Source organism: Sapajus apella, unplaced genomic scaffold (assembly GCF_009761245.1).
Source record: "Sapajus apella isolate SASKATOON/1434 unplaced genomic scaffold, GSC_monkey_1.0 scaffold19, whole genome shotgun sequence".
NCBI classification, from domain to species: domain Eukaryota; kingdom Metazoa; phylum Chordata; class Mammalia; order Primates; family Cebidae; genus Sapajus; species Sapajus apella.
In genome coordinates this window covers 997,693-1,024,532 of record NW_022436959.1, presented here as the reverse complement: position 1 = coordinate 1,024,532, position 26,840 = coordinate 997,693, and the positions used below count along the sequence as shown (strand labels likewise).

Genomic DNA, 26,840 nt, shown 5'->3' with positions numbered 1-26,840 from the left:
GCGTGAGCTCCATAAACTCAGACAATCTGCAGTAGGTGCAAGTCTTCCCTTCACTAATAAACACAGATGCTGTTGCTCCTGATTACCTCCTAAGAGTGTTACAGACTCCAACTGAATAACCTTGACAAAGTGCTCTGAGAATGTTAAAAGACATTATTTTAGACCACACTATTAGACGTAACATTTGCTTCTTGCAATGTCAATAATTGGGAAGAAGAAAAATAGCTTTTTTTTTTAAAGCAACCTTAGAAAACTGTACATAAATATTTGCTTCCAGTAATTAATTGAACATTAATATGTTTGCTTTAGACACCCAAATATAATTGGTATTTCAGAAGTGGGCTTCCTCAAGAGACTGAAAATTAAAATCAAAAGAGGAACCCTTTCTAGAAAATTGGATCTTTCTACTTTTGTAAACATCCTTTTTTCTCTCCACCAGATAGATTTTTAATTGAGTACTTCTTTGGTCTTAGCACTTATTTATAGAACTAAAGTGGCCATGGTCTTCAAGATTAATTATTAACACAAATCTGAGAAGTGCTCAGAACCATGAACTTAGGAATGGAGAAAAACAGACATATACAAACCAAGTGAAGATAGATTTGTGTGTAAATCTAATTTTCCTCAGAAGAAAAATAGACATTTCTTCAACATAAGGATGTATTCAGATTTGCTTTGCATATTAGTAACTTATTTAATATGGCAATGGGCAAAAAGCAATCCATTAAAAAGCAATTTTGCTCTTACTACAGGGTGTTTTATCATTTGATGTCTAGCATTCAGTCAGAATGTAACAATCCTTTAATATTTTATGAGCAGAAAACAACTCATTTGGGCATGTAGGCTTCAGAAACATGAATGTTTTTTGTAAGCCTTGACAAGTTTCCAGAATGGGCTTTGCAGATGATGGCAAACAATAAGTCAAACTAAAAACTTAAAGTTAAAACTACCACAACATTGGGGGAATTATGCTTAGGGACAGATGATGGGTATGTGATAAAAAAAAAAAAAAACATAATGACAAAACTCACAGAAAAAGTGTCAGTCCCAGCTCATTCTCCCACTTTCTAAGTGTATAGGAAGCTTTCTGAACTTCTGCAGGGACAAGGACCATAACTGGTTCCTTTGTACCTACAGTGTCCCTCATAGTCCGTGGCATGTACTGGATAGATTTTAATTGAACACATTAATAAATGTGTTTGTCATATTAGGTGAAGACAGACTGCTCTGAAAATGTCAGGCCTCAGCTTTCCAAGCCCAATCTAATTGCAGAAACTGGGCCTGAGTGAGTTGTGGCAGAAAGTTGGGAGTCTTCTCTTCACCAGAAGGTGGGAGATGGAACAGTCTTCAGTGCAAGAAAAGCATCTGCTGAACCTCCAGGGACCCTTGAGGTGTTTGCCTTCATCTCCACTCTGTTCTTTCAGCCCAGAAATAGGGTTCTGTCCTGATTCCTGGATTGACTACAAGGTCCTCGAAAGGCCAGGAGTGCCACTCTACACCTGCCAGAGATCAAGCCCTATCCCCTATTCTGTCTCCGCCCCATCCCCAAGTACAAAGTGAACACACCTAAGGAGGACTACCTGCCCAGACTCTTGCCAGCTGTGGTCCCCTCTGCCCACTGCATGGGGACCCACTGACCTAGAGGCCAGCCCACGTCAGGGTCATGTTTTCCCTGCCTGCACGTGCTCTGGAATTCAGCCATCTCTTCCAAGCTATTCCTCGCAGGTTGGATACAAGCTGTTCCCAAAGAGCTCTTCTCACTGAGATCACTGCAATTTCAGCCAGAAAATGAACACAACTACTCAAATCACCCAAAATACTACCAATCCATTTCTAGATATTCTGCCCTGGAGAGAACCTGGAAGTGTGGGAGCACAGTGCAGATTGTGAGTAATTCACTTAGGGACACGAGGCCCTAAGTAGCAGAGTTGAACTCAGCTCCCCTCTATTCCCAGCAATCTCCCCCTCCAATACCAGCTCACTCTTCTGTATTAACTTTTAGCAGGACAGACATATGTCCCTTGGGCAAAGGGGGAAGCAGATAGCTATGCATGGCACATCATAGAACATGAGTGAAGGTACATATAGGCAGTGTGCCTTCTGCTGCCATCAAGATGAGCATGAATAGCCAAAGGGTGTCATCAGAAAGGAGGGGACAAGGAAGGGCAGTACAGAGCATTACCTTGGACACAGACACACCTGCCTAGTCGAACACTACTACTCACTCCAGTTCCTGAATACTAACTCCTAGATGATCCAGACATGCTTTTCAGCCAGCAACTTTCACTAATTTCCTCCACTAAATTGAGATAAACATGAAACAGTCACAGTTATCAGATGGAGGAATTCAGCAGGATTTGTTTGATTTAGGACTTACATTCTTAAGCTGAGTAAACAGTACATGATAGTGCAGACTGAAATCTCAGTGAGTTAGTCTAATTAGGGAGTAAGAAAAATAACCCAAGTCAAGGATCCATGTAAACAGAAATCCTCACATTTGGTGAACTGTAAACCAGAGGTGATGAACGCACAGATCTTTCAGGTTAGGTTGCTGCTGTTCCAAAGCAAAAATGCTCATGTTCCATGTAAATATCGGCTGCTTCCTCCCATAGCCCTCACTGGAAGATGGTAAAGTTTCCTACTTGGTCAATTTCTTAGTATTTTTCCTTACTAAGTACCAAATTTTTTAGTTTATTTCAGCAGCACCTGTAGTCAGTTCTACACTGTAAATAAAACATAACTCCCTTTCCAATGTAATTACCAGATTCCTCCCATTAATCATTTCAGACCCTTATTTTAAGCTCTCAAGCAGGCAACTGAATATTTATGTCTTCATAGTAATACCAACAAACGCACCAACATTTTTCTTGTATAAACAGTCTTTTTCTGGTGCTCATGTTATTAAGCCTGTGAGGAAAGATTTATGTGTGCTGGCTTCTAGATGTTAGATGAAACGGAAGTAAACCACTTTGAGAAGGCTCATCATCGACAATGATAATGGGAACAGGTTAAATCATATCCACCTTCATAGGTTAAAGCCAAATTATGCCAATGAGCAAAAGACAAGAAATTTATCATCCTTTCTTTTTCTGTATGTACTCTCATAAGTTTTGTGATATAAGCAAGAAAAAGAGCAACAAAAATATTTCTGACCACATTTTTCATTTTCAGCTACCTATTTTCTTGAATAATTTCTTTTTTCTTAGAGAAAGTATTCTGAATGATGGAAACACTGGGAGCAAGAGAATTTCATTAAGGCATTCAATTTTTCTTTATAGAGAAAAATTGTTTTGAAAGAAAAAAAAGAAAATGATCTACTGATAGGTTATAAACTGGAATTTTAAAAAAGAAATCCACAGATTTTTTTTCCAGAACAGAAGCACCTGTTTTACTATATACTCATTTTCATGATTATTTGAAACTCAGCCACAATATCTGAAAATTTCTCCATTCCCAGAGGTTTTAATAACATTTATTTCCAGGGCAGATATGCAAAAGTATGCATGCTGTAAACTTGGGCCAAAAAATAATCAACCTATCCACAGTGACGACCATAAGAAGCTGTTGGTGTCTTGGGATTTCTTCATACAGATAAGGGCACAACCCTTGAAGCTGGGACTCTGCCAGGCTTCACACCCACATGGGAAATAAGTATACTTACGCAACTCGCCCACTTTCAAGATCTCACACAGCATCTTGGTCAGCTCTATACTACTGCGGCCAAAGGGACATTCATGCTTGTCTTCTCGGCTACTGTTCTCAAGCACAATCTGTAATGGGAAAGGGAATAGATCAGAAAGGGAATTCAATTGCTGAAAACATCAAGAATATCAGCTTCATTCCAACAGAGGAATACGCAGATGCACTTCAGATCCCCAAACTGGGGACAGGACTAGTACTCAAAGTATATAGGACCTGAAAGTCTCATTTTTCTCCCCTAAATCTCTGACAACCCTCTGCAGGCCTGTAAGAGGATATTTTGCTTGTTGGTTTCCATTTATACAGAGGAGCCTGTGGAGAGCATTTTGGAACAGTACAATAAAGAGATTTTTACTTCAGTGACCAAATGACTCTCTTGTCCTCCCATTTCTGTCCTCTTTTCTTGGGAAAAGTAACTGCTTCTGTGACTTCATCTCAAATTTCAATAGGATATTTTTCAAGGAAGTCTATAGTCTTAGAAGATCTCACCCTCTGGCATCAGATGACTACATCATGCCTGGAAAACACGACATGATGGACCAATCAGAGTCTTTCCCTGAGACTTCATACTAAGAGGAAAATTGGAGCCAGGCATGGTGGTTCGCGCCTATAATCTCAGCACTTTGGGAAGCTGAAGCAGGCAGAATTGGAGGTCAGGAGTTGGAGACCAGCCTGGCTAACATGGTGAAAACCTGTCTCTACTAAAAATAAAACCAAAATTAACTGGGTGTGGTGTTGGGCGCCTGTAATCCCAGCTAGGGGGCAGGCTGAGGCAGAGAATCGCTTGAACCCAGGAAGGAGAGGTTGCACTGATCCAAGATAGTGCTACTGCAGGATGTGGACTTAGGAGCGACCTGGATGTTGGCCCTTAGAAAAAAGAAAAAAAGGCAAAGTAAAACAGACACGAGAGGCAGTGAGAGACCTAGAAGTGTCTGAGACTGGTTCCACCTGTTCTTACTGGTCCCCCTCTTCCTATAGCACAGATACTTCCCTGTCTTTCTCCTTTGGCTGCTCAATCTCTCCTCTGAAAATCCTTTTGTCCATCTAATAAATTATCCTCTTTTCTTAAGCTAATCTGAGATGTTCATATCACTCTCAACCATGGGAATTACTCTACAAAGAGATTAAACAAAAGCAAAACAAAATAACAAAACTCTAAAGTTACAGAACTTTATCCATGTCTAAAGCTACCTCTCCAAAATTCATCCTCAGTAAGAGTTGTCTGGGACTTCCTTAATAGCTACACCACTTTGAATGATCATTTCTCAGTAGCATCTACAATGATGCGGTGCAGTGACTCACTGTTTTGTTACCTCCACAGACTATGAACTCTTCTGTGGCAGGGACAGGTGTTTTATTCACTTATTCAACAATATTAATTGAGCACCTATTATGTACCCGGAAGATGGCTGAGCCCCATAAAATGGAGAACGAGATAGACAAGGGCCCTGACCTCATTGAGTATTCATTCTAACTGAAGGACACAAAAACAAAAGAGGTAGTTACAGTTTATCAAAAGTGCCATGAAAATAAAGTATACTTGTTGATTGACAGAGAGTAACAGGGGATGCTTGAGGAGGGGAATTTAGATAACCAGGTGATCAAGGAAGGTTCTCAGACTACTGAGAATCAAGTGATGAGAAAGATCTCGCTATGTCAAGGTATGTGAGAAAGAACAACCCAGGTAGAGAGATTAAGATCAGAGCCCATTGAGGTGAGCTGGGCAATGGGCTGGCCTCCCCAAAACATACACAAAAGCAGTCTGCCCAAGCACAGAGAAGCTCATTTCACTCAGCCTGAATAACCCTTTTCCTTTTCAGGGAGCCCATTCTGGTTCTAACCAGAAATTCCCATTCCAGAAAGCAGGAGGGGAGAATAACTAAGTGCCATTAATCAGTGAATCTTATATCCCTTGTAAATATTTTGTATTTGAGACAGCCACATCAGAGAGAAAATCTGAAGCTCCAGAAATGAACTGAAAAAAGGAAACAGAGCCAGAAGACAGAACATAAAGAAAAGACAGAAGACAGGTAGTTTTCATCGGCTCCCAGCTCCCAGAGAACACATTCCCTTGTATTTCACATTAACATTCTATTAACATTTCATGAGCACATTAATATTTAATGAGGCTGTGATCTGCATACACTGTAGGTAGAATTATTGCAGCCAATAAATGCTTGGGAAACATTTCTAAGGCACAGTTTATTAGCAGGCACTAAATTAAGTAGTAATTTAAGTAATCAATATGCAAATCAGCTTGGAGAAGTCCTGCTCTTTATTTTTTAATGCACCATCCATCTTATCACATTTACCCACCTAAAGAAAAATAAACCCGCTGCCTTCTTGACTGATTTCTGTTGTCAAGGCAGACACAAATATTTAAAGCTATTTGTGTGACTTTTAAGATTCACCTCTTACAAAAATATTGTAGAAAAGATTATGATTATGAATGCCATTAGTTAGATATTACTATAGTGAGAGATAATTCTTAAGCTGGACAATAGGTTTTATTTAAGACATTGATACATCTACATTCAATTTTGACATTCTGATATTAACGATGTCCATCAAAGACATTTTGAAAAGCTCCATTTGGAAACATCAAAGCATATTTTTCATATTTATTTTCCCCTTTACTCTACAGTTTTAAGAGCATATATGCTAGAACAGAAATCACAATGAAGTACTAAAGCCGCTATCACCACTCATCTTAGAATACATCACATACCGAAATAAGCTCTTTCTGCATGTTTTATTAAAAAAAAAACAACACTAGATATCTGTGCACTGTGAAGTTATATTTTATAAAATTCTTCATAGTTTACAAAATACATTTATATATTCTCGATCAATTGATTTCCAACATGTCCATCCATTGATAAAGTAGGTATTATCAGTCTCTTAAGAATGCTGAAACTAAAGGTAGAGGTGACTTTCTAGTACCCCAGAGCTAGCCTGTGTTAGTCTGGAGTTCAAATTTTTTTTTTTTTTAAGATGGGGTTTCATTCTTGTCACCTAGGCTAAAGTGCAGTGGCGCAATATTGGCTTGCTGCAATCTCCGCCTCCCAGGTTCAAGCAATTCTCCTACCTCAGCCTCCTGCATAGCTGGGATTGTAAGGCACCCACAACCATGTCTGGCTAATTTTTGTATTTTTAGTAAAGACGGGGTTTCACCATGTTGGCCAGGTTGGTCTCAAACTCCTGACCTCAGGTGATCCACCCACCTTGGCCTCCCGAAGTGCTGCGATTACAGGCATGAGCCATCGTGCCCAGCCCTAGAGTTAAATTTTTAAGGTCTCCAATGACCAAATCTCTTCCTGTCTCCTTAGAGTTTACAAATTGGCTTCACGTACATATTACCATGAAACTCAGTAGATTTCATGTATAAAGAAGCTAAGGGGACTTTGATCAATTTCTTCTATTTCCTTGAAGTGGTCTATAAGCCCTGCTCCTCCTAGATGAAGCTGTAAGGGTCTATGTCATCTCATTTATCCCCTGAAGATGACATTACCTCATGATGAGTGACCAGAGCTGCTACAGTATCTCCACAGACTTTATTTCCGTAAATTCCAGACTTTCCTCCAAATGGTCTATGTTTCTTGTCACTCTTCTCCAATCGTGTAGATCAGGAACCTATTTGGCTTGAGCATGACCATGAAGCGTCTAGTTCAAGGCCAGCCTCACTCAAGTATGTATCCCTTCTCTGGCTCTCTTGCCCTCCTTGCCTCAGCATTACATGGCTGATTTATATTCACCTGCTTCCACTTTCTATTGAAGCTCTCTCTTTTCGGGGAAAGCCCAATTCATTCTGTGCCTCCTGGAGCCAGGGCAAGCCTTGAGGGCTTCTTCCATGCCCTGCCATCTGTGGAGGCTTCCCTTCCACTCTCAACCTTTTCCCATGTCACTCTGATGCTAACCTAGTATCAGGTGAGGCATAGTGGCCTCTCCACAGGCCACACCAAGGACAGTGTGTGTGAAGTCGTACTGTCCACAAAGAAAGTGGACACCAAGCAGCTATGAGAAGCACCGATAATGTAGAGACCTTGGACAAAGGTGCCATGAAGTAGGATGGACCCGCATGTGGCACTGCATCTCTTCGTGAGATACAAAGATGTTAAATAAACTCTGCTTCATGGGACTGTTGTGCATATTGAGTCACACAACAAAGGCAGAGTGCCGAAAACTTACTTAAGAGTTTGTGCTTTCATCTCTTTATTGTGCTCTCTCTTCCTGTTCCTGCACGGCCCTTGGCCAACATTTCACGCAATACTTTTGCCAGCAGCTAAGCCAAAATCGTGACTGCAGTGAGACTGACTCTCTGATGATGGGCTTCTAGGGACTCATGAAAGTAAGCCAGAGGACTTCTGGTTGTTTTAGCATGAGAGGCAGGGAGAGAGACAAAAGTAGTGTCCTCTCCTGCTTACACCAAGAACGCAAGCTAAAGAGTCCCATGTGCTGGTGTTCAAGCAGGAATCTCCCGCAGGAATGCAGGGTAATAATAGTGGAAAGAATGAAGAAGGACCCCAGGAAACAAATTAATGCCATGACATGGTGTGTCTGGCAATAAAGTCCTCAAACTAAACCGTTCCGGCCACCATAGGACAACTGTCCTCAGAATCCTTGTCAACCTCACAAATCTGTTTCCTGACCCACTGGAGATCTTCTTCCTTGCTAAACTGACAAATAAATAAGAAGTTTTGTCAGTATCAATGAGATATCCCCACACTCTAACACAGGGTCAGTGTCACCCTAGGAATAGTATCTGGCAACTCCCGAGAATGAAGCATTAGTCCTTAGATCATATCCTAAGACCCAGACCTATTCCAGGGTCAAAGAACAAGCCCAGTTTTGATTTCCCTTATGGAGACATGGGAGTCATAGGTGAGTCACTTCTATAATCTCCCTTGATGCCAATGCTAATGATGACTGGTCCCAAGAAAACTGAAGACCAGCATGAGAAAGAATGCTGGTCTGCACAGGAGGTTAATTGTGATCATGAATTTTGATCAAGTCCACAGAATTAAACAAACATGTCCAAGCCCTAATAGGATGGTTTTAAATGAGCAGAGAAAGAGGAACACTAAAATTATAAAAAGTGTGCCAAGCAGACAAACAAAATGGAACCGATCAGAACCACAGGCTGCTAGTTTACCAGATCTGCCTAGAAAGGAAGCGAGGCCTGGAAGTAAATAAACCCCAAAGAAAAAAGCTTTAGGGATGTAGGCAAGATGGCAGCAAAAGGCAACTAACAGCTAACATTTATAGAGAGCATTTCTCTCCCAGACCTTCAAAGGGCATTGTACAGATTGTCTCATTCCACACACATGTACCAGCACATGACAAAATACTACGCCATCTCGCTTTACAGATGAGGAAACAGAGGCAAAGAGATGTGTCATTGGTCCAAGGTCACACAGTACGGATATAAACGTACCCAGCCTGGAAGCAGGTGGCCTAATCCCAAAGCATATATTCTTGGTTACTGATTCCTACAGGAAACAGAAAGGGGCCAGGCGTGGTGGCTCACGCCTGTAATCCCAACAGTTTGGGAGGCTGAGGCAGGCGGATCACAAGGTCAGGAGATCGAGATCATCCTGGCCAACATGGTGAAATCCCGTCTCTACTGAAAATACAAAAAACTAGCTGGGTATGGTGGTATGCGCCTGTAGTCCCAGCTACTCAGGAGGCTGAGGCAGGAGAATCGGTTGAACCCTGGAAGCGGAGGTTGCAGTGAGCTGAGACGGCACCACTGCACTCCAGCCTGGGTGACAGAGTAAGACTTCATCTCAAAAAAAAAAAAAAAAAAAAAAAAGAAAAGAAAAGAAAGAAAAGAAAATGGAAAGGGTGAAATACTACAGTAATAAAACTTTGAACAGGAAAGGCCATCAAACAGTAACAAAGGAATGATCAGCATTGTGGCTCTGGACAGAAACAAACCTCCTGGATCTATTTCTAACAGACAAAGTCTACTTCTTGGTGACTTTGTACATATCCCTTAACCTCAGTTTTCTCCATAAAAATGAGGGCAGGAATACCTACCCATAAAGGGTTGCAAAGGTTAAATGGAAAAGCAAAATGGAAGTAAAGATTTCCTTAGCGTCTGAAACACCTCAAACACTTGATGATGGAGACAACTGATACTACTATCTCCATAATAATTACATATACTCTTGTTCCAAGGTATTACTATTTGCATTTCTGAAATATTCTTATAGTTCTTGGGAAAAGCTGTCAAAAAAACACAATAGAAAACAAAACACAGTTGCTATAGCGGTTACTAATCTTGCTTTTTTGATAAAGTACGGACTTGGGTGAAATAAATATTATTTTTGACTTAGATGGGTTTCCTGAAGTTCTTTTAGCATCTCTTTAGAAAAGTGGTTCTAACGCTAATGTGTGTCTGAATCACCTGGAGAACACATTGAACGCAGGCTGCTGGGAGGCTCTCTAAGGTTTGATTGAATAGGTCGGAGGTGGAACCCACGAAAATGAGTCAGTCAGTAAACCAAATCCTGAGTTTTTCTGAGACAATGAGGGGACTGACAGAGGGAGAGTTAGAAAAGCATTTAAGAGAATATTTAAAAGTTATTTTCAGCAACATGGTCTAAAAAACAGCTCCATCCCCTCACCTTCCCTGAGACTTAATTGGTCATCTAGAGAGAGGCAGCCACTCATGGTATGTCCGGGCTGCAGAGGCCTCAGGCCTTTGGACAGAGTCAGTGCTGCCAGGCAGCTGAGACGGGCTTTCAGAAGGTTGAAAATGACCGAGTTAAGAATGTGAGTGTACCTGACCACCAAGAAAAAGAAAAGCCAGGGAAGAATTTGCAAAAACTTAAAGATATATTCCCAAGAGGCAAATAACGATGCAACCCAGGAAAAGAAGAAAAAAAAAATGTATTAATGGGTCAGACTGGTGAAAAAAATCAAACGTAGAAAATGCACACAGGGAACCAAGATAAATAACAATTGGGACGAATGAGAGGAATGGTATAAAACCCAGCTAATAGGGTGAAATGCCTCCAGAATAAAATTAGGCAATTGCACATACAAAGGCATAACAAAGGCCATAAATATAAAATGGCAAGGAATTGACTGTGTAATGGTATAGTAATTAAAGCCTGGAGGTTCATAATAGATCTCAAATTGAACATTAATCAACCAAAAAGAAATGCTCCCTGCACTTTGATATAGTGCAACAAAAGCAGGACTGTTAAACACACAGAGCAATCAAAGCCACATTTTGCTGAAAGGCCCTCCCTTCGGGCATCACGTTGGGTAGCACAAAGAGGGCAAAGGATTAAATAACAGCAGGATAACTTGTATTTGTGCCTGCACAGTAACCACAACATTACTGAGGGAAGCCGAGCTCTGTTGACTATTCGAAGGCCAGAAGGCATCAGGGACAATTCCCCAGCTTACTCCCCCACCAAAGAAGCTAGGCTAAGAAGATCTCCCTTTTTATGCCAGTATGTGTGTTCCTGAGCCCCAAGATGGGTACAGGTGTAGTAGGCACCTGTAGGCTTCACTCTAGGTTTGTCTATTTAAAGCAAAAGTTCTCTAACTTGAGCTTCTATTAGAATCCTTTAAAAGCTTATTAAAATGCAGATTGCTGGACTCCACCCCCAGAATTCTGATCAGACATTCTGGGGTGGACTCAAGAATCTACCTTTCTAAGTTTTCCTTTTGTTTTTAAAGACACACAAAGCAGTAAGATGTGAGAATAGGGAGCCACTGCTTAGTAGGTATGGAGTTTATTTTCGGGGTGATGATGTCTTTGAATCTTCATAGAGGTAGTGATTACACAACACTGTGAATGTACTAAATGCCACTGAATTTACTTTTGAAATGGTTAATTTTATGGCATATCCATTTCATCTCAATTAACATAAAAGAGTTAATACATATTAGACGATTACCATGTACAAACTCTCAACTGTTTAGCTCACTTGGTCCTCATTAGCCATTGAAGCAGGACTGCATTTTACAGATGAGGAAGCCATGCCTTAGAGCTTAAGTAACTTGCATGCTGTTTAGGAGGAACACTGCTATGGTTTAAATGATGGTGCCCCTTTCAAAGTTCATGTTGAAAGTCAATCTTCAATGCAACACTGTTAAGGGTGTAGCCTTTGGAAGGTGATCAAGCCATGAGGGCATCTCTCTTACGACTTAGATTAGCACCCTTATAAAAGGGCTTCTGATTGGAAGGAGGCTCTCACTTGCCCTCTGTCACTTCCACCATGAAAGGACATCATGTTCCTCTCCTCCAGAGGATGCAGCACCAAGGAACAATCTTGGAAGCAGATAGCACAGCACTTACCAGACACCAACCCTGCTGATGCCTTAATCTTGGACTTTCCAGTCCCCAGAACCATAAGAAATACATTTCTATTGTTTATAACTTACCTAGCCTATGGTATTTTGTTATAGTAGCAAAAACACACTAAGATACTATAGGTGTTGATTCAGAAACGGCCCAGGATGACAGTCCTACAGGACATCCAAGGACAGGGCATTGGGTGTATGGAGGAGCAAAGTGTGGCACTCGTACAAAGTTCTATGGTATCAAGGCAGAATTCCACTACTGCATACTGCTTTATTGCAAACCACACACACTTGACTGTAGTATTTTTTTAAGTTCACATTTTAAATGATTCTGTAAATATGTACTCAAACTTTAAGGTACTCTCAATCACCTGGAAATCTTGTTAAAATGCAGATTCTGATTCAGCAGGTGTGGGCTGGGACCTGAGGTCCCACATTTCTAAGCTCCCTAATGATGCTGACACTGCAAGTCCAAGATTCGTATTTTGAAAATCAAGGCACCGCTTTCCCAAACTATTAGCTGAATTCTAACCCTAGTCCTTCCCAATATCCCTACAATGTATTACCCTGTGACCGAATCATTCATTCTATGAATTTTTTAAGCATTTATTATTGCTGAGCAACTTGCTAGATATTAAAAATACATGTATGAACAAAATCCCATTTTGAGGGTCTTGCAATCTATTTGGAAGATACAAGGACATGGGATTTGTAGGATGGGCCAACTTTCACTTTCCTTTATGTACTTCTATATTGCTTGCATTTTTCTCAAAGAACTATCACTTTGTGCAGTGAAGGTACATATGAGATGCAATGGGCAGACAGGGGGTTTCATGGAGACGGTGAACCTTGAGTTCAGCCTTGAAGAAGAAGAAACTGATGTCAAACTCTCTCCTAAGGCATCTTTTTAACATTCCACACCAGAAGTGAGCTGTGGAATGCAAGAAAGACTAATTACAATGGGAAAATGGATCTTGAATAAAGGCATAGAAGCCCCTATGCATCTTGGGCAGTATTAGCAATAAATCTCAAGATCACAGGGCAGAGTTTTGACTCACTCAGCATTACATTACTGAATACAAATGTCTCACATCTCCTTCACCGGGGTGCAAAGATACCAAGATGTTTGGCTTTTGTCTGACAGTCACTGTTGGATGAAACATTAAGCTTGACATTTCTCAAGCCTGACTTCTTACTGAGAAATTGTCACCACTGTTTGAACAGTTACCGCAGTCTCAAAGCAAAGTTACCCTCCACATATATTGTCTGAAACATATTTGAATATAATTCATTTTACAAAGCAAACACATTCCAGGAGAGCTAGTGGTAAGCTGAACCTCTCTAAGTTAGCTTCCATTTCACTTTCTCATTTACACATTGATTTAGAAATTCACTCTGGTTTGGGAGAATGGACTTGAGAAGATGGAAAGGTGAGGAAAGAGAACTATTTCTTATTACCCTTTTCTGGACGAATAATAAATTGGTCATTTCAGGAACATATTTTCAAACAGAAAATGTGCATGTGGCAAGTTAGCTACAAAGAAAAAAATGTTGACTGAAACCTAATTAAGAAATGAGGCCTTAAGTTGTTTTACTTGAAGTTAAATAGGCATGTGAAAAAGAAATCTTTTCTTCCTATTACATCTCGCTTTTTAAATGGAGTTCATCTCATTACATCTCATTCTGTGTATGAATTGTAAATCTCAGCTATGCCTTCTACAGGAAGGATCTCCCTCTGGTACAGTTCTCCTGCTGGGCTAAGCCAAGATGTGGCTCCCTCCTAGGGAAACTGCCTCCCTGACACCGCTCCCCGACACTGCCCCTCCTATACCTGTCCCAGTTTTCCCTCTCCTTCAGACCCAATGCAGATGTCATTTTCTCCATAAAACCTTATGCATTAAAACCTTATGTGCGATTTTCCTAAACAAGCCTTTTAAGGGTGGGCTTCAGCCCAGGGAGATTTGCTTCTGAGTTTCTTCATTTCCATGACCACTTGGTCCCTGGGGGCACACCAGCCACATGCCTCAATGCAGAGAGTTTCCAAATAAGTCTTCTCCCAAGTGAGATAACATTTTATCTGTATCTTTCTTACGACAATTCTCATTTTATCCTCCCACATTACGGTAAAGAATACACGTCTTAGCTTCCCCGATAGATTCAAGCCCTTGAGGTTGGGAACCACTTCCTCACTTGTGAATCTCTGACATTGCAGCAGAGTTGCACATACAGCAGGCACTCATTAATGAAGCAGTTACTGAACAAGTGCATGGACAGTATGAGACATGACTCTGGCCTCTGCTGAGGATGGCGGTACCCACAGGGGTTTAGTCAGCTTCTCCATCCCTTACGTGAATACCAACTTGCCTGGCTTTAGCATGAGTGTTTCTATAACTTATTACATCTATATGTTCAAATGCATCTTAAGTGAGTTACAATCATCTTCTTAGTTCCTGTCCTCCATATTCCCTATTCTGTGTCACTTGTGGATTTAATTAGAAGCAAAAGCTCATGTGATGCACTGAGAACCACTAACATCTCTCTTCATCAGGAGGAGGCTCAGCAACCAGAGGCCACTCAGCAGTCAGGGCAGGTATTCCCACACAGAATCCAAGCTGGGGAGAAAGCTCAATTGGAAACTCTCTGCGTTGAAGCAAATGCCTGGTGTGCCCCCAGGGGTGATGTGGCCACATGAATGAAAAAACTCAGAAGCAAATCTCCCTGGGCCAAAGCCCACACTTCAAAGGCTCGTTTAGGAAAACTGTACACTCAACCTTCTTTGTGTATTGTCAATATAAACATTTACAGAACATTGGAATGCGTGAAAAATGTCCTTCGTTGTGTGTTTATGGAAAACAGTTGGCAAGTATTTGCTATAAATGCTTCCTGAAAATGCTGTGAGTGAGAACCAGCAGGAAAATGTATGAGATGAGAGGGAGCCAACTCCCACAGCAAAGGAATGTCCCCTTCTCTTCCACACACCCTACACACTGCTCCATTCCGCACCCTCCCATCCCCCAAAATAAGGCCCCAGGGGTCCAGGAGTGTGAGGGTGGGGAACAGAGAAGGGGCAATCTATGAAGGCGCCTCCAGGCTCGGCATCCCATGTTGGAGCGCAGAAAAGGAAACTGACTCGTTTCCTAGGTGACGATGGCCTCTAATAGTAGGATCTCCTTCCCCTTCAAGCATATTGGTTAACAATTCTGATTCCAAGTCCCCACTTCCAGCTGGAAACATGGCCCCAATACCCACCCTGAAGACTGGTCTGCCTCCCAGTTAATGCTTGGATACTTTCAGGTGAAAAGTAAAAAGTGGAAAACAAGAGACTCAAATATATTTCTTTAGAACAAGATGAACGGGACATTTCTCTTTGAGGAATTCCTCAACAATGGACAAAGACCTCTGATGCGGCCACAGCAATGAATGCTTGTGGTTTTGCCAGGAAGAAACCTTGACTGCCTACAGATTGCCCTCTGGGATGAACCAGGTCCTCCCCTGCCACATGAGGTATGTAGTGGGTACTGCAGAGAGGCTGGCTGTTCTTGGTTCCCAGGCAGTCTCTGTGATAAACAGCCTCAGTGTGGAAATATCAGGGAGATCAATTATCTCGCAGATGTTACATGCCAAAAAGACTACTTTTTTTCTTCATTTTAGAATTCTTTCCCTTTTTAAAAAAATAAAAAGACACAAATCCAATGTGCTTAAAGCCTGCCAAGGCAAAGAGGCCCAGCTGCCTGGCTGTATTTATATCTGCACAGGTGCCCAGGGGAACTCCAGCCTCACTCTCAATCTTGCCTCCAGGTCCCCTACCTGTGCCCAAAGGTCCTCACATCTGCACCTGACTGGAGCTAATGACAAACATCTTTACACAGCAACTTTTATGCTGATTTGCAAAATGATTTATTTTAAGTACGTTTCTAAAAACATAAATGTTAAGTCAAAAGATCTCAGCATTTTTGCCAATTAAGTGTACCTATGTAATAGACCTGCACATTCTGCACATGTATCCCAGAAATAAAAGTATAATAAAATAAAAAGAAAAACAAAGTATAATAAAAAAACAGAAACAATATATGTATTGATAAACCGTCATCTAAAAATGTCATTTCTTACTTCCCAAAGCAATGGGGGAGTTCCATTTAAAAATCATTTCACTGGCTCATCTAGACTTACCATGGGAAAGAAAAATCCACAGTCTCCTCTGATGGAAGAAGAAATTAGCTATGGAGCCCCAGACTCTCCCCATGCTATGGCTCTCCCTAGCCATGGACCAGGACAGCCACTCCCTAATCCTGAAAGAATCCAGGATTTCCTCTCCTCCAAGCAGCTGCACCTTTATATGGTAGGGGGTGGTGGTGAGCATCGGGGATTTTTTGGCAAGCTCTTTGGGGAAGAATTCCTACAACAAATATATATTTATGAATTCAGAGAATTAGGAGAATTTTGAATTCAGAAAAAACTATCAGTTACTTGATTCTCCTATCCTCTTTACCACCACTATCCACCAGCATCACCTGCCCACGACCATGTGGGCCTCTCTCTTCCTGTCCAGATCCTCTTTTGTTTGTTGTTCAGTCCTTCTGACAGTAGGTTCCTTGGGGCTCTTGGTCCAGCTCAGCGTTCTCTGCAGGCTCCTGCCCTGAGAGAGTCAGTAAGAGAGTGTCTCCCACCTCAGGCCATGACTTGGCGCTATGAACTGGACACACGATTCACCCATTGAAAAGATGAGCACATGTAAGTTAACCTCACCCATTCCACAGTTCCTCACATTGCTAAGAAGAGAAAATGGGATAATGCATGCGAAGGCAAAAGCATTACCGAGATCCAGTGGCTGGTGCTGCAGCAGGCTAATCAGCTGCTGTTACCACTTTCAAAAGGCTTGCAGCCCATAGACTGTTGGGAGCTTTAAATCAGCCACAGCAGGAGTATTGATACGACAGAAACCAGCAAATGCTGCACAATACTAATCAGATTTTTTTTAGAAAAACTTATGTACTAGCACAATAATACCAAATTCAATGTAAGGTATTAAAGTCACCGCCACAACTGTCTGGGTCCAAAGTCCACGTTTGCAATTTACTATCTATTGAAACAGTGGGCAAGTTACTTGACCTCTCTGAGCCTCAGTGTTCTCTTCTGCAAAATGGGTACAATGATAGTGAGAATTCAATAAGGTAATTCATATAAAATGTTCATAACCATAGCCTGGAAACATTCATTACTCAGTATAGTTTAGCTTTCTTTTTGTTCCTACCATATGTAGACTAGAGCCCTAAGCTGCCAAGCTATCAACAGAACTGACTCTTCTGTTGAAAAAACTAAATGTTGGTCCTCTTAGTCATTTGCTTATAGAGAACTCATGTCTGCTCATGTAACATACATACATACTCATGGCTTTCATAACTGAGACTTGTAAGGCTTTATCCTGTGTAGCTCAAACTCTTCCCAATTTGATAGTCCCACCGGCTCATGGAAAGACAGATTCCTTCCAAGTTAAGCTTCAGTTTTGATCGTCTGATGCATATTACTTACGGCCATAAAGGACTTCAGAGGCGGAAAAAGGAGAGACACAACCCTGCTCAGGGATTCAACACATCCCATCTTTTATCATTCATTTACCAAATAATTTAGATGGTCCAGTGACAAAAGGTAAGGGCATAGGGCAAAAGAGATGGTTCTTGCTCAAAAATTTCATGTTTGAGAGAGATAATGGTCAAATAATAAAACATATGATTATATAATTCCAAACTAAGTGTGATAAAGGGAGAAACAGGGAAAGAGGAGCCTGAAGGGTGAGGTCCTGTAGGATGAATGCAGGTATAAGGAGGCAAGGGGGGAGGGCATGGAGAAAGCAGGAGCTGAGTCAGCTGAAAAAGCACGTACAAGGGCCCTGTGGCATAGGAGCATCACCAGTCAGGTACTGAAATACTGGCTAGGCTGGCCTTCTTGATCTTGGCAAATGCAAGTTTATAGACAGGTGTGAATGATATTTACCAGGGTCTTAGATTCAAAAAGTCTCCAGGTATCAGGACCAGAACAGCATTTGATAAACCAGCCAAGGAGAAGTTAGTTGTTAGGGCTGTTATATCTGTTTCAGTTGCTTGATAAAATACAAGAAAAACATTGCCTATTATTTATGATGTATGCTAAATTTTGGAACCTTGGGTTTTACCAGTACAGGGGAAAAAGTTGATAAAATTAAGGTCAACATAAAAATAAAATTATCTGACAATGTCAAACACTGCTGGGTGCACCAGGTGTACAGTATAGTTCCTAAGGGGGAAGCTATTTTTAACTAATACAAAGGGACATTTGGGAACATTACCACCTAAATTTTATTATACCAACACAAAATGCCTTCTGATTTAGTAGGCAGGTTGCTAATACTGGCTGGGCTCTGGTCACATGAATTCTGTTCAAAAAGGGAAGTCGGCAGTGACTCACCCAAGCCCAAGCATCAGCATATCTAGGGCAAGCCCATTTTGGGGCATACCAATATAGTTTCTAATTTGGTTTTCATTCCAGGATGGACAAAGGCCAGAAGGGCACTTGTATCCAGAGAGGTTAGAGCGTGTTTCAGATCTAGATCTACTTCTGTGGTTTCCATTCATCGGGTGAATCCTGCCAAAAGGTGGAACACCAGAACTCTCTGGGCAGAGTCCTGCCACTCACTCCATCCGGGCACTCATTTAACAAATATGTGCTGAGTGTCTCTGTGTGCCTGGCACTGCTCTGGGCACTGGGGTACCACAGTGACATCATGGATACTCTGTGCTTTTATGAGGTTTGCTGGCTAGTGTGGGTGAACAGAAAATAAACAAAACAGTGAATATAGAGCATGTAAAATATGTTAAATTTTGAGAGACATAAAGGAGGTAAAGTAGACAGGGAGAAAGCGGGTGAAATCAGTACTTTATATCTGGAGGTGACAGAAAGCTACTCAGAGACTAAAGGAAGTGAGGAAATGAGCCACATAGCTGCCCTGGAACAGACTCCTAGGAGAGAAAGTAAAAAGTAAAAAGCCCAGAGGCCAGAGGTACCTGGTATGTTCGAGGCCAACAAGGGTGCTATGGCAGAACTGTGCCCTTCAAAACTCACATGTTGAAGCCCTAACCCCCTGTACAGGAGGCAATTAAAATTAAATGAGGCCATTAGGGTAGGGTCCAAATCCAATATGAGTGGTGTCCTTGTAAGAAGCACTGACAATAGGGTGTGAGTGCACAGAAGGACAGCCATGTGAAGAGGCAGCAAGAGGGCAGCCGCTTACAAGCCAAGAAAGCAGGCCCCAACCCTGCCAGTAGCTTGATCTTAGACTTCCAGCCTTCAGAGCTATGAGATAAAGTTCTGTTGTTTAAGCCACCCAGTCTGCGGTATTTTGTTACGGTGGCTACAGCTGACTCATCAAAAGGGGGTCTCTGAGGCTGGAGTTGAGGGAGGGAGGAGTAGGATAGAAGCCTACTCCTATAATGATAGACAGCCAGAATACTGCAGGACCTTGAGGGTCATGGAATAGGTGCTGAATGTTTACTGAGTTAGATGGGAGTCACTGAAGGTTGTAGGCAGAGGAGTGAGGTGATCTGACCAATAATGGAAGAATCACTATGGCATCTTAATGTTCTGGCTACTGCGTTGAAAACAGAAAAGATGAGCAAGGATGGGCGCAGACAGTACCAATCAGGAGGCTATTACACTATTACAGGAGAGAGATTTGACGTACTAGATTACTGTAATGGTGGTAGAAGTGAGGAAAGTAGGTAGGTTTCTGGAAAGCAGAGTCAACAGGATTCTGAAAGTCAACAGAGAATCAACAGAAAGTAGAGTCAATAGAAAGGAGAGTCAATAGAATTGAAAGTAAATAGAATTTGCTGGGGGTAGTTTGCTGGTAACTGGGTCTTAATGGAATAAGGAATAACGCACTGAGCCAGAGATTTTAGTCACTGGGTTGGCCTATCAAGGCAACCCATATTCGGTGCTAAGAAACATTTAAATGGCAAAGTCCCGAGTAGGTTTAGCCAAGCTTAACCCCTGTGGAAGGTAGAGGAATCGCTAGAAGGATATTTGTATAACAAAATATCAATTGAATGAGGAATTCAAGCAATGGAGAAAAATACACAAAATCAAGCATCTAAGCTTCCATTTTAGAAAACTAGAAAAAGAAGAACAAATTAAATCCAAAGCAAGCTGAAGAAAAGTAAAAAAAAAAAAAAAAGTAGAAATCAGTGAAATTGAAAACTGGAAAGTAATAGAGAAAAATCAATAAAATCAAAAGCTGGTTCTTTAAAAAGATCAATAAAAACAAATCTCTAGCCAGACTCAACAAGACAAAAAGAAAAATGACAAATTATTAGCATCAGAAATGAAAGAAAAATCAACATTATGGATCCTATGGATATAATAAAGGGATATGATGAACAACTCTATGCTCAAAAATTTGATAATGCAGATGAAATGGATCAATTCCTTGAAAGACACAATCTACTAGAATCCAGACAAGAAGAAACAAACAGCCTGAATAGAACTCTATCTATTAAAGGGAATGAATAAATAATTAATGACCTTCCAAAATGGTAAGTATCAGGCCTGGGTGGTTTCATTGGTGAATTCTATCAAATATCTAAATAAGAAAATGATATCAATTCTCTACAATCTGTTCCAGAAGATAGAAGCAGAAGGAGTATTTCTTAACTAATTCCATAAAATCAGTATTATCCTAATACCAAAAACAAAGGCATAAGAAAGAAAAAAATATACAGGCCAATATAGTGCTCATGAACATAAATGCAAATATCCTTCACAAAACTAACAAATAGAATCCAACAATCTATAAATAGAATAATGCACCTAGTTATAGGATTTGTTTCAGGTATACAAGACTCATTCAACATTCAAAAATCAGTTAATGTAATCCACTGTATCAGCAGGCTAAAGAAGAAAAGTTGTATAATGGTATCAATAGATTCAGAAAAAGCATTTGACAAAATCTAATACTTATTCATGATAAAAAAAAAAAACTGTTAGCAAACTAAGAACAGAGCAGTTGCTCAGCTCTATAAAGAACATCTACAGAAAACTCATGGCTAACATCATACTTCATGGCAAGAAACTTGACTCTGCCCTAGGATTGGGATCAAGGCTAAGATCTTACCACCCCTATGTAACTTACTGGTAGTCCTAACTAATGTAATAAGACAAGAAAAAGTAAATAAAAACGTATACAGATTGGGAAGGGAGAAACAAAACTGTCTTTGCTCATTGGGGATGTGATTGTCTATGTAGAAAATTCCAAAGAATTAATATATAAAATTCTGAAACTAATAAACGATTATAGCAAGATTGCAAGATATTGGTTCAACAATCATAACAAATGAGCCATTCTAATGTAAGACATTAATAACAGAGAAAACTATGTGTGGGAAAAATGAGAGGTGGGATATATAGGAACCCTCTGTACTTTTGCTCAACTTTTCTATAAACCTAAAACTGTTCTAAAACACAATGTCTATTAATTTAAAAATTAAAAAGGCAGAGTAGTCTGCATTCTCTTAACTTGAGAAAAACAGAAGAGAGAGGATTCCCAGAAACCTTTCACCTTCAGAGAAATAAGAAATGAGCTTCAGCTCTTTGAACTCTTGCATTACAATAATTAAAGCAGAAAAGGGAGAAGAAACAGCAATCTCCCAGCACAGCAGCTGCTGAGCTCTGGACAGTTAAGGTAGAAAATGCACATTTAAAGGTGGAAGCTTGATCAATTACAGAAGAAAGAAAGAGGGCTTGTCACAGAGCAGGTACTGTACTCAACAAACTATCTAAACAAGACATAACAATGAACAGTGTGGACTGAATCTGGAGAACTGGGTTGGAGAAATAATGGAAAGATGTTAACTGGATCTAAGATAGAGAAACCACAACAGTTACTGTGAGGTACGTCTTGGCTGGTGCCTCAGTGAGGGAGTCTGGCACATGTGAGACTTCTGTAGTTTTTAACCTTTCAATTCACACTGAACTTGGGTTTACAATAAATCAACTACATATAGTTCACTATATAACTAAGTTCCATTTTTTTCCCAACAAATCAGTCACTGTTCTAAAGTCCCATGGAAAACATAGAAAAACATAAAGAAAAACAAAACAACAACAACAAAATCTTTGGATAATGCTAAGTAAAAAAATCTGAAACCTCTCTCACCAAGGACTCTCCAAGATGGGCCACTTTTGCATCAAAACCATGAAAAGGCAGCCTGGGTCATCCTAGCAAAGCACTACATGTGCCTAGGCAATGACTTCCATAGGAAGAAGAGTTTGGGTGAGGAGATCATCATTATCCCTGGCAAGAAGCTTTGCAACAAGAGGGCAGGCTACAACCCGCATCTGATGGAACAGATTGGTAGGGGCCCAGTGAAAGGCATCTCCATTAAGTTGCAGGACAAAGAGACAAAAGAAAGGAGAGATAATTATGTTCCTGAGGTCTTAGTCCTGGACCTGGAATCACTAAAGTAGGTCCTGACACTAAGGAAATGCTGTTTTGGACTTTCACAGTCTGTCCCACCTGCAGGTCACTCAGCCTACAGTTGGGATAAATTTCAAAATACGACGTAGAGCTGTTTGGATCTTTCTGCAATGCTGTAATATTTTCAGTAAACCTGGGACAATAGCAAACAAACAAACATTCTGAACCTAATGCTCAGCTTGGAGTGGTACCAAGAGAGACAAACAGATAACTACCAGCTTTTAGTTCTGCTTCAGATTTCAGACACCTCATCCAGCACCACAAGAACACAGGTGAGCATCCCGGGTGGTGTGAGCACCCCGCACAGACACTGCTACAGCTGGCTAATAGAGGTTTGTGGAATCTGCCCTCCCTGCCTGGAACAAGGGGTCTTCTGAGATAAAACCAAGCCCACATTTAACAATGATCTCATCCTCATGCTTAAAGCATTCCATTTAAGTCACTGGCTTTGGAAGTCAGAAATTCTTCCTTCCAGCTCAATTAGTAAATCTAAGCACATATTCACACTCTCAAGGGGTCCCGATTGTTTGGCAGTAACAGCTTGGTTATTCACAATCAATGAAATTAATGCCACTATTTTTAAAACATGAAAAAATCCTGTATATACAAACAAGCCTCCAAGCTGTGGACCTTGGTCAAAGAAAGAATAAAAATAAAAGCCAAGAAAAAAAGTATTTAAATGAATTATGAGACAAAGAATCATTTCAAACTCGAAAGTCCCAGCAATGCTGTGCGCCTTTGGGGTCCTTGTTATTCTAAACTGAATCATTTCTCCACATCACCTAGAAGAAAAATGTCACTCAAATACAAAAGGTTCCTTTACATGGAATTGTGTGTTTAACTGGCAACATATAATTTTATTAAAAAAAAAAAAAAAAAAAAGAGGAGCAATTGCTGTTGAAACCATTTCAGGGACAAGAGGAGGGGAGCTCTGTCAGCACAATGGGAACAAAAAAAATGATGTGCACTAAGTTATTCCAATCATTCGCTTCATAGTTAAGTTTAATTACACATTACACACTGTCCTGTAATTATGTCGCTTGGGTAACTGCCAATGTTAAAAGCCCCTTAGTTCATTTTAAAGACTTGGCATCGCCTCCACCGGCACCCCACCCTAATGCATAGGAGCTAGTTGGTTCCTGTTCCCTTCAATGCAGATTGGTATCCTGCAAGGGATCCACTCTGCGGTCTGACTCCTGGTACAGAGGGCTGATGATGCTCAGAGCTCCCAGAAACTTGGCTCAGTGCAGCCTACTTATAACATAATCTTATGACTTTTTTTTTTATAATTCACAACCGGAGAAACTGGGAAACATGCCTCTTCCTTTCCCTCAGTCTCAGAAGGTTAGGATTAAAGTCCGCCATTCTCAGCCAGGGAATAAACACCCAATCAAAGATGAAATGCCTGCTTTCTGGGAGTTTACAAGGATGAAAAGATAAACACTGAGCAAATACATATAACATGCCCCAGAAGACTGTACATCAATCAAGTACTACTTAAAGGAGTGGGAATGGAAACAATCAACTCAAATGGTTGAAGCACCTCCTATGTGCTGGCGGTGTGCTCAGAACTTCACAAATGTCACTGCAGACTATCAGCATCAACGGGCACTAACTCGAGTGCCTTCAAGTATCAGGCAGGTAACTAGAATGCAAGAAGCAGTCAGCGTAATACAAGAAGGTGTCTGGGGCTCTGAGTTAATTGGGGAGGGAGTGTAAACCCTGACAAAAGGCTATCACACTCTAAAACACCAGGTCAGTGGAGCAAAACACATCTGTAGGACTCTTTTGAACTGTGGCTATCACCTCCATATGAATCTATAAGCCCCTAAAAAGCAAATGGTATGAACAATGAACACACACTATCTGGATTTAAAATTTAGCTCTGGTACTTCCTTAGCTGTGTGACTTTGGGCAAGCCACTTAACCTCTCTGTGTGTCAGCTTCCTCGTCTGTAAAATGGAAACAGTAAGAGCAGCAACCTCAGAGGGGTGCTTCAAGAAATAAATAAAAATGCTCAGCTTAGTTGTTATAGTGAGCTCCAAACATGTGATGGTTGCTATTGTTGATGTTTATGCTCCCTGACAAGAGAAGTTGAAAAGAGATTCCACAAAATGACTTTGAACTTAAGGTGGGCTTTGAGGAGAAGAACAGAGAGATCTACAGACTGTAAGGAAAGGGCACAAGGTTTCTTTATCTTCCCACGTCTGTAAGCATTGAAGGGAAATTATAAATAATGTATATTAAGTGCTCAGAATATCGTAAAGGCTTAAAGACAGCAGCTATTCTCATGCAAGGTAATTTCATAGCATTTTTTTGAGGTTTCTGGCTTAAAACATCCAGGCCTCCTTGTCCTATCCATGAGTTAGGATCTAAATCATTATTTCTACCAACTATTGTTTAAAAGTATGATTTACTATGTATGCATCATGAGGAGGAAAAACCCACTTAAAGGTTTTAAAATAGTGTAAACACACTTTAAATTCTTCATCTGTTAACAAAAACGGCTATAAAGAAACAATCTTGACAAAACAATTCTTTGGTAGAAATATCCATCTTTACCCATAGTCTTATTTACTTGACATACAAATATTTATCTTCTGATTTGGTATAATACAAGAAACATATGTATGCTCCGTCTCACAATTGCATGAAAGCGTTGTACTTAATCTTATTTTTAAAGGCATTTCTATTTTCCCCCTCTCAGGAAATTCATTATCTTCTATAACAGTCAGCCAGTATGCAACAATTTTCCAACTAGGTGAAATGTTAATCAGAAATTATGAGGAACGCTGAAGCAAGAATTACAAGGTGCTGTCACCAGATTGTGTACATTAATTATGTGATTTTTTTTTTGGTATAGTAATTATATCTCAGTAAAACTAGAAAACAAAAAAGAATTGCCAGATATGTAAAGAACAACCTGTTTCCAGGATTTACTTTTTAATTTTTGCCTGGAAATCTCACGATTTTATAAATTCTGTTGGGTAACAGCTTTGTTGGGTAAGATTTTATCAACTGGCTAGGTAGCAGTTTAATTAAGGAAATACTATATTTATGACATAGCACCATGCCAAATCAAACAGAAAAAAGAGGTCAGGCTTGTTCTATTACACACTGATTGTCCACCAGAATACTTCTCTAAGAAGCAGTACCATTGTTTAAAATTAGGCCACTGGGAAAGGGGGCAAGCCCTAAGTGATTCTGATATAAACAGTATAATAACTTATAAAATAATGAAATATTTACCTGCTCAATATATTGTGAAAAACTGCAAAGAAGTATCAAGCAACATTTTTATAACTTGATAGCTATGCCCAGTATAAGTCACATCTAAAAATCCCAAAGGAAACAAGGAATCTCTCAAGTAAAAAGCAAATAAACAACTATTCCCTTCACTTGCTTGCTTTTCTATTTCTGGTATCTCAGAATCAGATCCTGCCTTTCTTCACCACAACAGCCAATGTGCATGGCTCCGTGTGGGCGCATGGTAAGTGTTTGATAATATTTCATAAAAAAGTAAATGAATGAATGAATATGAACGTTAAATGGATTTTTCTTCCTTTCGTTGGATATTTTTTAGCATCTAAGAAGATGGACTGTTTCTATTTTCTATGTGTTTTTTTCTTCTGAAAAGGATATAAGCAATAATAGAAACATCTCATGTGCATGCATTTGGCTTTTGTTGCTGCACATTAAATGTTTTTTACTGTTTTAGAACCTGGGATTAATGCACAGTTTGCTTCTGTCTGACTGTAATGCCAATGGCTGACAATAGGTTCTGAACATCTGAATACTTCCACACGATGCTTCTCTTGTCACTACTCCTCCGAAACTAAAGACTATCTCTGAAACATGGAAAGCTTTGCAACAATGTCTTCATTGGTCTCTCTTATTTCAAAATAACATCTTTTGTTTGTCAATCAAACATTTTTAGAAATGGCTTCCTGACCATGCTAGATTTCAGAAGATTTTAAACTGAATATGACCAACTTGTTTGATAGTCCTTCGGACTCTTCATTTTTCTAATCATTCTCTCTTTGAATCTGTACCCTTTCTCTCCATTCCAAGAAGGACAACACTGTTGCCCTCATCAGACTACAAGCCCAGAGACAGAAGTCTACAGAACTGGAGGAGCCTGAGATTTGGAGGCCAAATATGTAAGTTCAAATTCCACTTGTCTACTGGCTGTTTGACAGAGCAGGACTCTCTGCACCTCTCCAAGTCCCAGCTCCTGAATTTATAAAATGGTGATAACAACACTTGTTCCTAGGGATTACTTGAAGATTGAGCTCATCTATGCAGCCTATCTTAC

The 26,840-nt window shown here is 40.4% G+C and overlaps 1 protein-coding gene across 11 annotated transcripts in view; it reads right to left on the bottom strand.

The window, feature by feature from the left end:
* Window positions 1–26,840, bottom strand: part of ELMO1 (engulfment and cell motility 1) — a 569,594-nt gene that overhangs the window by 242,030 nt on the left and 300,724 nt on the right. For all 11 annotated transcript variants that reach the window (XR_004271412.1, XR_004271414.1, XM_032286647.1 and 8 more), the window contains one exon: window positions 3,662–3,770. Coding sequence is in view for 9 of the 11 variants with exons in the window: in XM_032286647.1 (XP_032142538.1) it covers window positions 3,662–3,770 (109 nt within the window). In the remaining 2 variants the exon portion in view is untranslated. The remainder of the gene's footprint in view (window positions 1–3,661; window positions 3,771–26,840) is intronic.